General features: G+C 44.5%; 1 protein-coding gene across 4 annotated transcripts; it reads left to right on the top strand.

Annotated features, from left to right (window-relative positions):
* Positions 1-312: 312 nt before the first annotated feature.
* On the top strand, positions 313-16797 carry ZNF792 (zinc finger protein 792). 4 transcript variants are annotated; one of them, XM_081216709.1, is made up of 5 exons: positions 313-693; positions 9508-10333; positions 11442-11568; positions 12463-12585; positions 13199-16797. In XM_081216709.1, the coding sequence occupies exons 3-5, from the start codon at positions 11535-11537 to the stop codon at positions 14821-14823; spliced, it is 1782 nt and encodes a 593-aa protein (XP_081072835.1). In that variant the 5' UTR covers positions 313-693; positions 9508-10333; positions 11442-11534; the 3' UTR covers positions 14824-16797. The 4 variants fall into 4 exon arrangements, with proteins under 4 accessions (XP_081072835.1, XP_081072834.1, XP_081072833.1 ...); XM_081216708.1 differs by having other exon boundaries at positions 9209-10333; XM_081216707.1 differs by lacking the exon at positions 9508-10333.
* The last annotated feature ends 776 nt before the right edge of the window (positions 16798-17573 follow it).

Raw genomic sequence — 17573 nt, 5'->3', positions numbered from 1 at the left:
TCTCATATTACAGACCTCTGAGGGCGGTTGGGACTTGGCCCCAGAGGCCTGGGGACAGCCCCTTAAGGAGGTGCAGCTCGGCCAATGTCAACCAGCAAGGTCCGCTCTCCTGCCCCGCCTGCCTCCCTCCCGCCTCTCCCCCGCCGCCCCCGACCAGCCTGGCCGGATGCAGGACAGAAAACACGATCCAGGAGGCTGTGCCGGTGCGTCACTGGCTGGCGCTGGGCCAATGACAGCCCCGGGGAGTGTCGTTTCTTAGGGCCGAGGAGGTGGGGGCCGGAACTTCCTGCGTTTGAGGGCCGTTTCAGGGCAGCAAGTCATTTCCCCGGGCCGGTGCGCCCCGAGCCGTGGGCCCGGGGCTGGGCCAGTACCGCTCTTCCCAGATGGTTTTCCGGAGCGGGAGGGGAAGGACAGGGAGGCCAGGACCCTCCTCCGCGCTATTGAACTAGTCGTGAGCCCCTGGGACGCGGTGTCCGCCAGGGTCCCGTCGGGCCGCGCGCTCTCCGCGGCCCCAGCGGCGGCATCGGGCTCTGGGTGCCCTTGACCCCGGGGAGACTGAAGTGCCACCTCGCCCTTGGCAAGGCGAGGCGGTGCTAGCCTGAGCCCGCGACACCCGCCTCGGTCGCCCGCCTCTTAGGGCCCCTGCGTCCACGGGCTGCGATGGCGGCGGCGGCGCTGATGGACCCGGCGAAGGTGAGTGGATGGGCTTCAGGCCCTCAGCCGCTCAGCCCCCCACCCTCACGTGCCCGGCGCCGGGGTATCAAAGATGGGCGATGCTCTACGACTTGACTTCTTTTTCATCTTTCTGCTTTTGAGTCCCGGGTCTCCGAGGGTTGGAGGTGGGGAGCAGTCCCTCCCAGCCTAGGGTCCTGAATCCAGGCCAGGTATTATAGAGAGCAGTTCCCATTTCTAAACTCTAGTGGGATGAGGTGGGAAAGGGTTTCTTAGGCACGGGAACCAGCACGTGCAAATGCCTGATTGAACAGGGAGTGTTCAGAGAGGAGGTGGGCTGAAGTCAGCCCTAGAATGGCGGGGTGGGGAGCTGGGCTCTCTACTGAGAGTGTTGGGAGGCACAGAAGGTTTAGAGCAGAGGAGGAAGATGATCTGACTTCGGTCTTAGCAGGGCCCTAAGGATGCTGAGCGGAAAATTGACTGCGGGCTGAGGGTGAAGGCGGGGAGAGCAAGGAGTAGGCTGTTGCAATACTGCAGCCCACGTGACTAGGGCAGGTGGCTGGAGGCCGAAGGAGCGACTGGATTCTAGGTGTGTCTTTTAAGCTAGTCTGACCAGATTTTCTGATGTGGAGGCTGACAAAGAAAAGAGGTGACGTGATGGTTTTTGGTTTTAGCAGCTGGAAGGATGGATGAACCATCAACTGAGAAGGGGAAGTTGGCTGTAGGAGGAATTTTCAGTGGAAACAGAAGAAGTTAGGTTTTGGCCATGTTGAACTCTGAAGTTCCAGGGACCCCTGCGTGAAGTTGAAGGTTGAGCAGCCAGACACAGTTACGGCGTTCTGAGGAGGCTTAGTTTAGGTTATGAGACACCAAATATACAAAGGGACAATTGACAGACTATATATAAAATAGAGCTCTGACCCACAACCTGCAGCAATCTGCCCAGGCAACCAACCCTCTTATCTACAATAAACAACCCAGGAAGCCATCCTGCTGAAAGTTAGACTTGCAGGAAGCCAGATTGCTATCTCTAGTGACAATCCAGAAAGTTAAACAATAACTTCTGTAACAATTGGCCCCCAAAGACCAGGGCTTAATAGCTGACAACTCCTCTAATTTTTGTTCCTACTTCCAACATAGGACCAACCAGAGAAAGCCAAATATGCACCCCTAACCAATCACATAGGATGCCCTGCGCCTAGTTAGCCTGCCCACAGCTTCCCCATGCCAACAGGGCATACCTGAAGCCTTCCTTTTTTTTCCACTTATAAAGCTTTCCCGCTCCTCTGCCTGCCTCTGAGTCTGTACCAGAACATAAGCGATTGACTCTCTTTCTATAGCAAACTCAGAGTAATTAGCCTTTGCTGTTCTCATTTGGTTGGTCTTTATTTTCACAGTTAGAAACACTGAGGGACTTCCCTGGTAGTCCAGTGGTTAAGACTGCACGCTTCCACTGCAGGGGGGGCCAGGTTCGATCCCTGGTTGGGGAACTAAGATCCCACAGGCCGTGCGGCGTGGCCAGAAAAAAAAAAAAAGAAAACAAAAAAAGTCACAACCAAGATGTGGCATCTGGTGTGTGGGCAAGGGTGTGTCGGATTTAGGAGGGTGAAACTTCAGGTCATGGTGGCAGTGATGTTAGGGGGAACGGGGAGGGTGGGGCCTGAGAACTGAGAACGGGGTATCTTGCTGGCTTGTTTGGCATCGTAAAGACAGAAGAGGGAGAGTTAGTGTTCATGGTGGTGGTTGGGCAGGGGGCTGTGTGTAGGGAAAGCTGGGTCTGGCAGGTGGCCAAATTTTCCTGGGGGCATAGATATGAGAAGGGGGGCTGAGGCTTTGTAGTACTGGAGGTCGTTTTTCAGTGAGGCCTGGGCTGGTGCTCATTCAGAACGTCTTCGTTCTCACCAGGGCTTTGTGGACCCTTGAGGGGGCCGGGGGATTTTCAGTCAGGCTGGGGAATCAACTCAGGGGCAAATGGGGCAAGGTGAGAGAGCCGTTAGACCCTGGTGGGTGGGGGGTAGGAGGACCGGAGAGGTTGGCTTTTGAATGAGTGATTGATGAAAGGACAGAAGAAAAGGGCCAAGGGCGTCTGATGTAGTCCTGGGTGGCTTGGATTGAAGCCAGGAACGGGGCCACGTGGGGAGGCCTTCACATCAAGGGTGGATGTTGCCCTTGGCAGTGGGAGCCACAGAAGGTCTGGGGGCAGGATGGGATCATGGCTGTATTTGCCAAGAATTCTCTGGACTGTCAGGGAGGGGGGAACTCCTTTGAGTTCTTGTGGCTAGACTAATAATAAAAGTAATATTAACAGGAGAAAAACAAATTTTAATGCACATGAAGGTCTCACAGAAATGGGACCTAAAAAGTCGCCAAAGCAGGCAGCTTTTATACTTATTAGGAACTTGTGAGGAACTGACTGGACAAAGAAGCTTAGGTTTTGGGTGCCCAATTAGTGAAGAAGCTAAACAAAGTTCGGGTTTCAGGTAGTAAATTAAAGAAGTAACAGGGTTTATTTACATAGGTTTCTTGGCCCAAATTCCCTATTTTTGGCAATAAGGGTGTTCTTTTTTTTTTTTTTAATGTTTTTATTTATTTATTTGGCTGCGCCGGCTCTTAGTTGCTGCATGCGGGCTCTTAGTTGCGGCACGCAGGATCTTAGTTCCCCGACCAGGGACTGAACCCGTGCCCTAGGCAGTGAAAGCGAGGAGTCCTAACCACTGGACTGCCAGGGAAGTCCAAATAAGGATGTTCTTAATGTCCAGATGCAGGGAGTGCACTTTTTACGTGAGAAATTTATTTCCTGTTTTCAGGGAGACAGAAAGGAGGGTCAGAGTGTCCCTTGCGTTGGCTGTTTCTTCAGTAACTTTAATTCAAAATAATCAATATGCCATTGAGAAACAGTTAGGGGAGGCCTACCTCGGGTCTGACAGTTCCCTCCTCGAAATCGTCCTCTGTGGAGAGAGAGAATGGGTTAGTGGAGTCCTACAGTTCATTGAACCATTTTCTTAGCTCTGAGAACAGGTTAGTTCAGTTAAACAGTTATACCTTACTTTAGGAGGCAGTGATGCAGGGGGGCTCCCAAAGGTAGGCCTATGGTGCAAGCAATCGGGTATTTAATAAGAGACATTTCTAGGGAATCCAAAGAAAAACGAAGGTTAATGATCGGAGCAGATTATAAACCAGTTTATAGACCAGGATGCAGTCAGTCAAGAAGATTTCTCGATGTCAGGGTTGAAGTATCTTTTGCAGTTTGAAATGTCTCTGATGTCACCAGGTGTTCAGGAAAACTTTCTGAGTGACTCATAGAGTAAAAGGCATGAGGATAGTTTAAATATGAGCCGAGGTGGCAATTTCTCTGAAGTTCATCAAGTCGTTTAGATTCAATTTGCAGGGCTTCAGGGAAAGGGCAGTTTTAGTTCTCGATGATTCCAAACTCAGTTTTAGCTCTCAGTGATTCCAACTCAGAAGGGTGAGAGAAAATTGGAAACATTAAAGAGTTGTACCCAGATATTGGAGGAAACTAGAAAAATTCAGGATCCAGTCCAGTTTTCAGGTAAATGACAAAACCTCAATGAAAACTAATAGCACTAGAATCATATATACAAGTGTGCATTATAGTTTCTATTGAAACATAATTTTGTTCTCTAAAATCACTCTCATTTCTACCAAAGATAGCCAAATTAAGAGGAATTTGTTTGCAGAGTAAGTCTAGAGTCCATAAACTCAGCCTGATTATTTATACAAGTCCAGCAAGAATAGGGCTTAGCCATATATGCTCTTCTGAATCTGCTTTGCTGGAACTTTTCATAAGGAATTTCCAGATTGAACTCTTAATAGCCTCTCGAGGCCAGGAAGCCACGTCAGACTTACCATCAGACTTGCCTGTAATACCTATAGAATTGGGTGAATTCCTCTCTTGAGATCCCCCAAATATCCTGAGGTTCCTGTGCCTGCCAGAAGTGACCGTCCTTACTCACGTGGTAAGATGCTGGGAACCCTGTTAGCAAGGTACCAGGATGCTTTTCCAAAGGACTTGATTGGCTCATAAAGTCAATTTTGGGAATTCCCTGGTGGTCCAGTGGTTAGGACTCCTCACTTTCACTGCCTAGGGCACGGATTCAGTCCCTGGTCGGGGAACTAAGATCCCGCAAGCCGCACAGCCAAAAAGAAAAGAAAATAATAATAATTTTAAAATAAAGGCAATCTTAGTTCCTTCAAGCTGTCTGGTCCTATCTGAGTCTACCTGTGTCTCTCTCAAACATGACTTTCCAGTCAAAGCCTTGGCAAGATAACCAGTGTTTCTAATTGTGTCCTATTATAAGGAGAACAGATTCTTATTGAACTTATGCAAGTAACTATATTGCTAAGAAAATAATACTCACAGAGAGTTTCTGAATTCTGGAGAGATCAGGTAGGGGGAAAAAGATAAATGTTTCATTTTTGCTTACAAAGGTATAATTTACCAAATTGCTGTAAATCTTAAAAAAAAACTTCCTTGTATTTGGAAAACAAAAGGTTAAAAATCAGTAATATTTTAAACAAAAAGTCACAAAAATTACAATCATATTCATCAGTTCCTTCAATCCCATGTAATTAATTCTTGTTCTGCTCTGAGTCCAGTTCTTCCGTTAGTTCTGTTGACTTTGCCTGATGATTGAGGATGAGAGCAACAGTGATACTTCCATGAAGTTTGTGAGATTTTTTTTTAAGGCTCATATGATTTGCCCCGTAAGGTGGATGCCTCGATCACTGGAGATTGTGGAAGGTATACCCAAATGGAAAACACATTTTTAAAAACCGTTTCTTTGCCCTTATGAGGGCATCAGCCTTGCAGCAAGGGAGGGCTTCAATCCATCCGGAAAACATACATGTAATAATAAAAACATTCTGATAACCCTTATGTAGTGGCAGTTGAATGAAGTACAGCTGCAGGTGCTCAAAGAGTCCAGAGGGAATATGTCTGAGGCCTCTGGGGACAAAAATTGTTTTTCCCCAGGGTTATGGACTTGACAGGTCAGACATTGCTGGTAGACTGTTTTTGCAATTTTATGGAAATCTTCCTGCCAATGTCTATTTAAGTGCATCTTAAAGGCACTATGGTGGGTGAAGGGATGCAAGAAAAAAAAAATAAGGTTCGCCAGGGAGCTGGGAAGAACCAAGTAGCCATCTTGGGTTTCTCATAGCCCTGACTATTCGTTTAATTTACAGCTATTTTACCCATTTTAATTTCTCTTATTCAGAAGTAGACTGTTGCCATGGTACAAGGACATAAGAATGGCAAAATCTGGCAATAAGGGGTCAGGTTTTTTGCAGAAGCAGAATGGATTTTATCTACATGTGCCACAGTCTTTACAGATTCTGTTGCTGCTGCCTTTGCATGACAGTCAGTGCATTTCCCTGATACCTGGGTTCAATCCCTTTAGTATGAGTCTCCATTCTGATGACAGATAACATTTTATGCCAAGACATATATGACTTCAGGAATTTCACATAATTTCTGGAACACTTAGAATACATACTTATACAGACACAACATAAAGAAGACTTAACATGACTTCTAACGTGACAACAGTTTCCATATAATTTAACATATTAAATGCACCTAATTAGTTTAATATCTTTTTTTTTTTTTTTTTTTTTTTTTTTTTTTTTGCTGTACGCGGGCCTCTCACTGCTGTGGCCTCCCCCGTTGCGGAGCACAGGCTCCGGACACACAGGCTCCGCGGCCATGGCTCGCGGGCCCAGCCGCTCCGCGGCACGTGGGATCCCCCGGGATCGGGGCGCGAACCCGCGTCCCCTGCATCGGCAGGCGGACTCCCAACCACTGCGCCACCAGGGAAGCCCAGTTTAATATCTTTTTATAAGGAGAGAGAATAAATCTTTGAGGGTATTTCAGAGGGCCCCTGAAATATCTCACGTCTCAAAGTTAGTTCTAAGTCAAAAAGTTTTCATTTAGAATTGGATTTGGGAGAAGTTTGTCAAAAATATCAAAAAATATTTGACTTAAATAGGTCGCTGTGAAGCAGTGCTTCGTTATCCATTTAACCAAAGTAATAATTAAAGACTTCTTAGGCAAATATAGAAGGTTATATAGTTCTGAGCAAAATTTAGGTCTTTTAATAGCGATAGGACTGGGTTTACTTACTGAATCAAAGACCTGATAAAGATATAGAACATAAGTAATTACTTTGACAAGACAGAAGATCTTTGTTTTTTTTCTAGGCACATTACTTAAAGGTAAAGAAAAACCTTTCATAATCTCTTATTATCAAGAGCAGACCAATAGAAAACAAAAACAAACAACCAAAAAAACTTTGTTCTTTTAATAGAGAGAAAAACAAATTCCAATTTTATACCAGTTTACTTTGATATTAAAACTTATTTACATAATTAAATTCATTCTCATCTTATTCAGTCATGACCACACATAAAATTCCTTTCCAAAGAATCCTTTATTCACAAACTTACAATTGTCCATTTTAGTTTGTCCCTTGTTTTCTTTCCCATTTAGAACTAATCAGCTTTAGGACAAAATCACTTTCTTTTTCCGTAATAAAAATGTCTCCATACCTTTTCTTATCCCTTATTATATCTGCAGCTTTAACCACATATATTAATTGGAATCCTAATCCTTTGAAATTTTAATTTTTTAGTGAAAACAAAGAAGTAAACAATTGTGAACTTTATTAACATCTTGTGGTGTGACAAACATAAATACGTTTTATAATTTCTAGAAACATGCTATTTCATAGTACAATCTTTCAGTAAAGCACAAGATATATTTACTAGAGCCAAACATACTTAGTTTCTCTGTATCAAGAGGCAACAAGTAGGTATAAACTTAGACTTGTTTAGAAACTAATGTTTCAGTACTTTATCGTATTTGGAAATGATTTAGACATCCAGTTAATTCCCATCGTTTAATTTAATGTAGCAAAACTCTAAGGGTATAAATTACCAAACAGATTTAGGAAACTATTTAAATGGACATATCATAAAACAACTATTGTCTAAAAGTTCACCTAAAAACTCATCACATTTATATCTGTTCAATTTATTTATTTTTAACAATCAGATTACTCATGAAAATTTCATGAGACATTAAAGCAGTTAGTCATTATCTTGTTTGTTTGTTTGCTGACAAACTGCAACAGAGACAACATTAGCCCGTTTGACTAGTACACCCAGGTAGAACAAAGGTTGTTTATCTACATTACGTTTAATGCTAACTCTGAAGATATACCTGTATTAATTTAACCAACAAGTAGCTTTTATTTACTAAAGATTATGAAAAACGTTTGGGTTATTTTTTATTACATATTTGAGACTTTTTATATAAAAAAGTCTTTATTTAAGCCAATTAAATAGAGCTCTTTTACAGATTAATTTTGGCAGTGCCATCCAGAGGTAACATACACATATAGACATATAGATAAACCCAACCAGAGATCTCATAGTTCTCATTTTAAAACTTTAGTCATGAATCAGGTACAATAGAAAACTCACTGGTTTATCAGTAACTGTTGGAATGAATTAGATTATTTGCTCAGCTAGCTAGTCTTTTATTATTTGTGTAGAAGACTTTTAAGATCTGGGGCTTTCCTGGTGGTGCAGTGGTTGAGAGTCCGCCTGCTGATGCAGGGGACATGGGTTCATGCCCCGGTTCGGGAAGATCCCACATGCTGCAGAGCGGCTGGGCCCGTGAGCCATGGCCGCTGAGCCTGCGCGTCCGGAGCCTGTGCTCCGCAGCGGGAGAGGCCACAACAGTGAGAGGCCCGCATACCGCAAAAAAAAAAAAAATCTGTATTTGCCCTTGACAGGCAGTTCTAGGGAGGCTGTGACTTTAGTTTGAGCAAGAAAGTCCTTTTAACAGTGGGTGTTTGAAAAAGTCTCTCTCTCTTTTTTCTTTTAATTTCAGGTTTTACTGATTGAATTAGTCTGGGCTTAGGCTCAGGCTCTTTGGGCTGTGTTTACATTCAAATACATGACTTATAACTTGAAGGGACAGAGAAAGAAAATATGTTTTGGAGTATACTTGACTATTATCATAGGTCTTAGGGTAATTATTATTAAATGTTTTTCTTAAGTACAGGACAAGTTTGCGCCAATATCCTGATCTACTATAATATCTGCAAGCATTTTGAGAGGACTAGGTGAGACCTTGGGACGAGTAAAGTTCGATGGGCTTTGACTTGTTTCTTGAGTTGTACTTCTGGTTTTGTAGAACTTTGTAAGACAAAGACAGTTGTTTCTATAAACGCTTAAATATTGGCCTCCAGCCCATTTATTTTCTGATTATTTGTAGGAGAGCCTGGGAAATTGCTGAGAAGATGGGGTGATTTTTAAGAAGGAGAATTTATGTTGGATTTTTGTTTTAAGTCTAATTTCTGTTTTTTTTATTATCTTAATAAGGGATTCTCTAAGACTAGTCGTTATACCTTTTTTTTTCTTTTTATAGAGAATTTGGTCCTCCCATAAGTACCAATATGACAGCTGTTTATTATGAGAGCTCTCAATTGTTTTTTCCTTTTAAATATAGCCAATTTAAAGGATCTGTCATCTGGCCATTGACGAGTAGGATCTTATATTTTCACACAGTGACTGAAACCAATAAGTGTTTTATTATGGCTTAACCAAAGATGCAAGAGGCATCTCACAAGAAGAGTATATAGCCCTCACAAGATCCAAAAAGCCCACTCCCAGAATTAGTCTAAGAAGGTAGAACCCCTTTGTTGCTACAGGTGGTGAGAATGGTGTAGGGAAAATGGTGTCTCCAGCGTCCCACAAAAATCTGGGGTGCCTCCAGCCATAAAACCGATAATTTATGGTATCCGGCAGGCACTACTGGAATGGGACTTTTCCAGCACTAACAACCAATGAAGGTTGCGATGACAGAGGCCCGTTATGGACTGGGACGCCTTATGGCAAAGTCCCCTGAGAGCTGGTATGGCTGGACAAAGAGCTTGGCCACCAGATGCACCCCAATGAATGCACCTCCTGGATGGCAGAGACCAGAGATTCTCACTGGACACAAAGCCAAGCTCTGAGGACATAAAACAAGATGGAAAGAAAAAACCTCGTCTTTTTTTTTTTTTTTTTTTAATAAAGAACCCAGAGCAGGACTTCCCTGGTGGCGCAGTGGTTAAGAATCCACCTACCAATGTAGGGGACAAGGGTTTGATTCCTGGTCCAGGAAGATCCCATAAGCCACGGAGCAGCTAAGCCCGTGTGCCACAACTACTGAAGCCTGTGCGCCTAGAGCCCATGCCAAGAGAAGCCACCGTGCACAGCAACAAAGACCCAACGCAGCAAAAAAAAAAAAAGAACCCAGAGCAAAGTTTGTCTAAACAGATGCCGGTCTGGTGAGAACTGCTAATTCACCAGTGTGTGAGGCTGGCTTGAACAGCAGGCTCATAGGGCCTATGCCTGTGTTCTGCCCTCTGGTTCCTCCTCGTGACAAACAACACGACAGACAGAGACAGAGAAAAACAGTGACCATCTCTGGGAGGTGAAGGATGAGGACTCCCAAATCACTAATACAAGGAACTAACCAGCTCCACAAATATTTTCTCCTGCTAATCTAAATTTAGAGACAGAGAAAGGGGAGTCTCACCACTTTCCCTCCCACCAGAACTTGCAGGCAGAGACCCAGGAGGCCGACTGGGTAAGAAATCTTATTACCTTCTGCAGTCTTTGTCAGATGCCCCCGGATCTACAGCATCCTCAGGGCGGGAAGCAGGCTCCAGCCAGCCTCCTGCCTGGCTCACCAACTGTCAGGAAGGGGGAAATTTCCCCCCCTACCCCTCTTTTGAGATTTTGTGGCTGGACTAATAATCAGATTGACACAAGACAGATTAATAGGTGAAAAGGAAACAAATTTTAATTCCTGCGCATGGAGGTCTCATAGAAATGGGACCTAAGAAGTGGCCAAAGCAGGCAGCTTTTATACTTTTTGGACAAAGAACCAACAAACTTATGAGGAATTGACTAGACAAAGAAATTAGGTTTTGGGTACCCAATTAGTGAAAAATCTAAACAGAGTTTGGGCTTCAGGTAGTAAATTAAAGAAGTAACAAAGTTTGTTTGTATAGGCTTCTTGTCCCTGAAATCCCTATCTTTGGTGATAAGGGTGTCTTTCTCCCTCCAGATTGAGATAGAAAGACACCCTTTTACATGAGACATTCATTTACTTTTACATGAGAGGATCATTTCTTGCTTTCAGGGAGACAGAAAGGAGTGTCCGCCTTGTGCTGGCCGTTTCTTAAGTAAATTTAATTCAAAATAATCAATATGACATTGAGGCACATTTTGGGGTGCCCTACCCTGAGCCCCAGCGATACCATGTAAAGAGTGACAGCGCATGGAGATGGCTATGATGTGGGCTGGGATGGGGAGGGGGTACAGCAACAATGGGGATGCAGTGGTGAGGTCCAGGGTTTGAGGAAATGTACAGTCCAAAGAGTGATATGCATGTGGGGAGGGCATGTGAGCTGTTTCCCCCAGGGCCCTGGTACGGGGGATTATGGAGAAGATTGAGCCCATGTTTGTTTGTATCTGGAAGGCGTGACATCGGCGACACTAGGGGTCCTGCACTTCAGGCCCAGAGCATTGCTGGCATTGCTGTGGGCTGAAAAAGCAGTCATAGAAGGCATGGAACCAGGGCCTGGGATCTCCTCTGAGTTGGGAAGCTGGGGAGGAGGGTGAACAAGGGGTAGACAGGGAGTCCTGAGGAGAGAAGCTGATCATGGAATGAACTGTCCCCATCATGGCAGGACTGTGTGACCTTTGAGGACGTGACCATTTACTTCTCCCAGGAGGAGTGGGGACTCCTTGATGAGGCTCAGAGACTCCTGTACTGCGATGTGATGCTGGAGAACTTTGCACTGATAGCCTCACTGGGTAAGGCTTTCACACCCACCCAGGTGTCCTCAGCTCATCTCTGCCCATCCTCTTTTCCCAAGAAGAGGCTCTTTCCTTCCCACAGCCAGACTGTGGGCACTGCTTCCTTCCCCCCACCTTTTCTTAAAAAATAAATTTATTTATTTTATTTATTTATTTTTGGCTGCGTTGGGTCTTCGTTGCTGCGTGCGGGCTTTCTCTAGTTGTGGAGAGCGGAGGTTATTCTTCATTGAGGTGTGCAGGCTTCTCCTTGCAGTGGCTTCTCTTGTTGAGGAGCACGGGCTCGAGGCACGCAGGCTTCCATAGTTGTGGCACGTGGGCTCAGTCGTTGTGGCTCACAGGCTCTAGAGCACAGGCTCAGTAGTTGTGGCGCACGGGCTTAGTTGCTCCGTGGCATGTGGGATCTTCCCGGACCAGGGCTCCAACCCATGTCCCCTGCATTGGCAGGCGGATTCTTAACCACTGCGCCACCAGGGAAGTCCCCCTTCCCCCCTTTCTGGTATATGTGCCGTGGGTTCCAGAGCTCAGCTGTGTGCAGGGTCCCACGCTCTCCCCAAGCAGCCCCAACACCTGCTGCCCTGAAGCCTTGTGGGGAAGGGTCTCAGAAGGAAGAGTCTTGCAGTCAGCCCAGTGGATCCCGTCTGACTCGGCCACTGCCCGCCTGGGTGATCGTCCAGATCTATGACAGTTCTGTTCTGCTCTTTTCCTTTAACTAACATTTCCTAAGGCCTGACTGCCAGGAATTCTAGGCACTAGTAGTTACTATTTGCTATGACCACTGAGATGTTCCTTGTGTGTTCCTTTTGTAATATTTTGTTTTCTTTCCTATGGTCTATTGTGGGGTAGTTCACCAGGGCAAGTGCTGGCCCCTTACCTGTCCTGTCTTCCCCATAGGACTTACATCTTTCAGGTCTCATGTAGTTGCCCAGCTGGAGATGGGGGCAGAGCCCTGGGTGCCTGACCAAGTGGACATGACGTCAGCCATGGCAAGAGGGGCATATAGAGGGCTTGGCTCAGGTAAGTGACAGATGGGGGACCATGTGACATCACTACTGTCTTCAAATCATACCTGCCACTTTTCTCGTGTTCATCGTTGTTTTGGTGCCAAAGCCTTATATCTCTTCCACCTTTCCTTTCCTGTTCTTGACACATTGCCTACTTGTCATTTCTGCTTTGACTTGGGGCCCCTGGCTGTGTCCCTCACTGTTTCCACAGCTCCCTCTGCAGCACTCTCCAATGTGGACCTGCACTTAATATGTCATGAGATGTACACATTTCCTCTTATAGTCCTTGAACACTAGCTAGCCAGTTGCAATCAGATTTTCCCGGGCCTGGACACATCCTTCTGCACAGTCCTCATGGATAACCAGCAGCCAGGGCTCCCCTGAAAAGCCTTTGTATAGAAGTGAGGAGGAGACTTGCCTTTCCACCTGATACTGTGCACATCTTTGTGTCCTTGCTCCTGGTAAGGCCTCCCCTATTTCGTGACCTTACCAGGCACAGCACATCAGAGAAGACCATTCCTTATCCTGACCTCAGGCCTTTCATCTTGCCAATAATCCCATGGACTCATTCCTGGATCAGACTTGCATTTGTGATTGGGTTGTCACCAGCATTTTTCTACTTTCAGATTTTTGCCATGGAACAGAGGGTGAGGAGTCACCTGCTGAGCTTAGTGTTTCTGTAGAAGTGTCACAGGACATGAATCCCAAGGTGGTTCCATGTACCCAGAAAGGCTATCCCTGTGACCCCTGTGGCCTACACCTGAAAGACACTGTGCACCCGGCCGAACACCAGGCAACACATCCCAGGCAGAAACTACATGTGTGTGAGGCATACAGGAGAGAGTTCAAGTTCAATGCCAACCTTCACCAACCACAGATGCAGCCGAACGTGGACAAGCCTATCGCAAGGAACGAAGGCAGCGCGTTGCTTGTGAAGAACTGCAGAGATGACACATCAAAGAAACCTTTCACACTGAGGGAGAGTGGGAAGGCCTTTGTGTCCAGATGTAGTTTTCTCCAGCACCAGGTCACTCCCCATGTAGTGGAGCCACACCACAGCTCTGAAGGCGTGGTGGATTTTCCCACTATGCAATGCCGTAAGAAATGCAGTGAATTTCAGAACGCTCTCAGTGACAACTCCTCACTTGTTCAGCAGAGGACCCACACTGGAGAAAGGCCTTATGAGTGCAGCAAATGTGGGATATTCTTCAGCTACGCCGCTGGCCTCTTTCAACACCAGAGAGATCACAATCGAGGAAAGCCTTATGAGTGTGGTGAATGTGGGACATTCTTTAGCCAGCAGTCCAGTCTCATCAAACATCAGAGAGTTCACACTGGTGAAAGCCCTCATGTGTGCAGCGAATGCGGGAAATTCTTCAGCCGAAGCTCCAATCTTATTCAACATAAGAGGGTGCACACTGGAGAAAAGCCTTATGAGTGCAGTGAATGTGGGAAATTCTTTAGCCAACGTTCCAACCTCATTCACCATAAGAGGGTTCATACAGGTAAAAGTGCTCATGAGTGCAGTGAGTGTGGGAAATCCTTCAACTGCAACTCCAGCCTAATTAAGCATTGGAGAGTTCACACTGGAGAAAAACCTTACAAGTGCAATGAATGTGGGAAATTCTTTAGCCACTTTGATGGACTTGTTCAACATCAGATAGTTCACACTGGTGAACGACCCTATGGGTGCAGCGTTTGTGGGAAAGCCTTCAGCCGAAGCTCCGACCTCATGAAACATCAGCGAGTTCACACTGGTGAACGGCCTTATGAGTGCAGTGAATGTGGGAAACTGTTTAGCCAAAGCTCCAGCCTCAGTAGCCATCGGAGACTTCACACTGGTGAACGGCCTTATCAGTGCCCTGAATGCGGGAAATTCTTTAGCCAACGCTCCAGCTTCAATAACCATCGGAGACTTCACACTGGTGAGCGGCCTTATGAGTGCCTTGAATGTGGGAAAACCTTCAGACAAAGTTCTAATCTGAGGCAGCACCAGAAAGTTCACAAACCAGATAAGCCATGTAAGTGCAATGAATGTGAAAAAGCCTTCAGCCAAAGGTCTACCCTCATCCGGCATCAGAAAATTCACACCAGAGAAAGGAGTTCAGAGAATGTGCACCCTCCTTCTTCTGCACGACAGCACCCACTAGAGATTAACTCTGAGAGTGGTCTTTATGAGGGAGCTGTCAGCCAGAAGTTGAACCTTGTTCATCCAATTATCTATGCTGGAGAGATTCCCAATGGATGCTAGATATATTGGAAGCTTTCTGGAGCAAGGTTGCATTTTCTGACCACAGACTTTGCCAGAGTTTTTCTCACTGCTAATGTCTGTGGTAGAAGTCATCTCAGTTCTGCCCACTGGCAGGTCTCCAGAGTGTGCATCAGCCACTTTCCTGTGCTCACGAAAGACAGGCCTCTGTTTCCTCTTTCCAGGAGGGAATCATGAGTAGCCTGAGGCCATGGGAAGATGTCATTCCCTCCCCCTGTGACTGGTTTAGCTGTGGACGTGACCCATCTTTGGCCATGAAGACCTGAGCTGGGTCCTACTGGCAGCTTGCAGAGGTTTCCCTTTTTCAAGGACATTTGTTTATCTTGTGTGATGCTTGTGATGGATTCATCCAGCTTCCACCTTACCCATCCTAACAACTATTTACTTTACATTCCTCTGGTTTGGGTGATAAGAGCCTTATTGATAAAGCCACCTTTAATCTTCTGTGTTCTGATAACTGTGGAGTGGGTTGAGAACAGAATTAAGGTCTACCAAACCAAAGGGGTCTCCAAATTTATTGCCTCAGGGAAGAGCAGGATGGCAGAGTGCAGTTTTCAGTCCAGATTTGGCCTCATTTGTGTTGCTACCCAAGGCATCCTAGGGAAGCTTGTAGGGCTTTGTGGGCCTAATGTTGTGGTCTGAATGGCATGAATTTTTGTGAATCAAAGATTACTCTGAGGAATGGGAGGTTGTGCAACCTCCAGTGCATCTGGAAGCAGCATGAGTTGGGCCCCTTGTTTACTGGGGATACCTCCTATTCCTTAGCACTGTTGAGTAGACACTGTTTACCTGGCCCCTGCCAAGGAGTTATATGCCCTTGATATCTAATGTTCCAGTATATGTCACCTACTGTAAGACTTACTGGGTCCAGTTGGCAAACTAGAGGGAATGTACTTGTTCTAAAAGTGCATCCACAAATGTTCCCTTAAATGTGACTGCAGGATTCAGGATTTGCAGAAGTTCTCAGGACCTCCAGACCTCTGTCCTTACGACTAAGTTCACCGGCAGAGCAAATTATCTAAAGGTTTTGTGGAATACTGCAGGCTCTCTGCATTATTCATGTCAAAGCCATTGCTGTGTTGGCAGGAAAATGAGGACTAAGAGAAGGTAGATCCTGTACCCCAGGGATGAGGCATTTGTGACATAACCAGCCATCTCTACTGCCAACACATGAGGAGAGAGGTAGTAGAGTCAATATGGGGTTGCCAAATCTTCTAGTTTTCCAAAATGAGTAGGAGATCAGATCCTTATGTGCAACAATTTCTTTTAATGCTTTGTTGAGATATAATTTTCATGGAATAATGGGCTGTATGTATTTAATGTGTACACTTTGATAAGTTTTAAAATATGTATACACTCAGGGAACCAATACCACAATTATGATAATGAACTTACCTATCACCCACAAAGCTACCTCATGCCCCTTTACTGTCCCTCCTTGCCTTCCCCAGGGAACCATTACCTACATCCCAAGGAAACCATTGATTTACCTTTATTTCCTCTATAGATTTGTTTGCCTTTCCTAGAATTTTATACGATTGGAATCATAAAGTATTTATACTCTATTTTTGGTCTGTTTTTTTTCATATAGCATAATCATCTTGAGAATCATCCATTCTGTGTGTGTGAGTAGTTCATTCCTTTTACTGCTGAGTAGTGCTCTGTTGAATGAATACCACAGTTTTTATGCTTTTTTTTAATTAAAAAATATCTCATAAAATACACAACATAAAATTTACTGTCTTAACCATTCTTAGGTGCACAGTTCAGCAGTATTAAGTACAGTCATATTGTGCAACTATCACCATTATTCATCTCCAGAGTTCTTTACATTTTGCAAAACTGAAACTATACCCATTAAACAATAACTCCCTATTTCCCCCTTCCCCAAGCCCCTGAAAACCAATATTCTACTCTCTGTAATGGAATTTGACTACTCTAGTTATCTCATATAAATGGAGCTATATATTATTTGTCTTTTTGTGACTGGCTTATTTCACTTAGCATAATATCCTCAAGTTTCATCCATGTTATAACATGTGTCAGAATTACATTACTTTTTAAGCTGAATAATATGCCATTGTATGTATATGTCATATTTTGCTTATTCATTCATCCCTCAATGGATACTTGATTTATTTCCACCTTTTGGTTATTGTAACTAATGCTGCTGTGAACTTGGGTGTACGAATCTCTCTTTGAAACCCTGCTTTCTATTCTTTTGGATATATACCTGAAAGTGGAATTACTGGATCATATAGTAATTATATTTTTAATTTTTTGAGGAAAAAAAATTGTGCTGTGTTTCCCACAGTGGCTATACCATTTTACATTTTCAGCAAGGGTCCTAATTTTTCCACATTCTCACTAACACTTGTTTTTTCGGATTTTTGTTTGTTTGTTTGTTTTGGATAGTATCTATCTTGATGAGTATGAAGTGGTATCTTGTTTTGATTTGTATTTCTATAATGATTCATGATGGTAACTATTGTTTCATGTGCTCACTGGTCATTTGTATATCTTCTTTAGGAGAATGTCTATTCAGGTCCTTTCTCCATTTTTGAATTGGATTGTTTATGTTTTGATGTTGCTGAGTTTTAGAAATTCTCTCTATATACTGGATATTAATCTCTTATTAGGTTTGTGATTTGCAGATAATTTCTCCCATTCTGTGGGTTGCCTTTTTACTATGTTGATAGTGTGTCCTTTGATACACAAAAGTTTGAAATTTT

This window comes from Mesoplodon bidens, assembly GCF_964165515.1.
Source record: "Mesoplodon bidens genome assembly, chromosome: 18".
Taxonomy (NCBI): domain Eukaryota; kingdom Metazoa; phylum Chordata; class Mammalia; order Artiodactyla; family Ziphiidae; genus Mesoplodon; species Mesoplodon bidens.
Note: the sequence above shows the minus strand (reverse complement) of the source record. Positions and strands in the feature narration are given on the sequence as shown.

Excerpts from the sequence above, each read along its gene's own strand:
- ZNF792 (XM_081216707.1), top strand. The coding sequence starts at position 661 with ATGGCGGCGGCGGCGCTGATGGACCCGGCGAAG. Across the intron at positions 694-11,441 it reads CGCTGATGGACCCGGCGAAG|GACTGTGTGACCTTTGAGGA; the intron begins GTGAGTGGATGG and ends CCATCATGGCAG. Across the intron at positions 12,586-13,198 it reads ATATAGAGGGCTTGGCTCAG|ATTTTTGCCATGGAACAGAG; the intron begins GTAAGTGACAGA and ends TTCTACTTTCAG.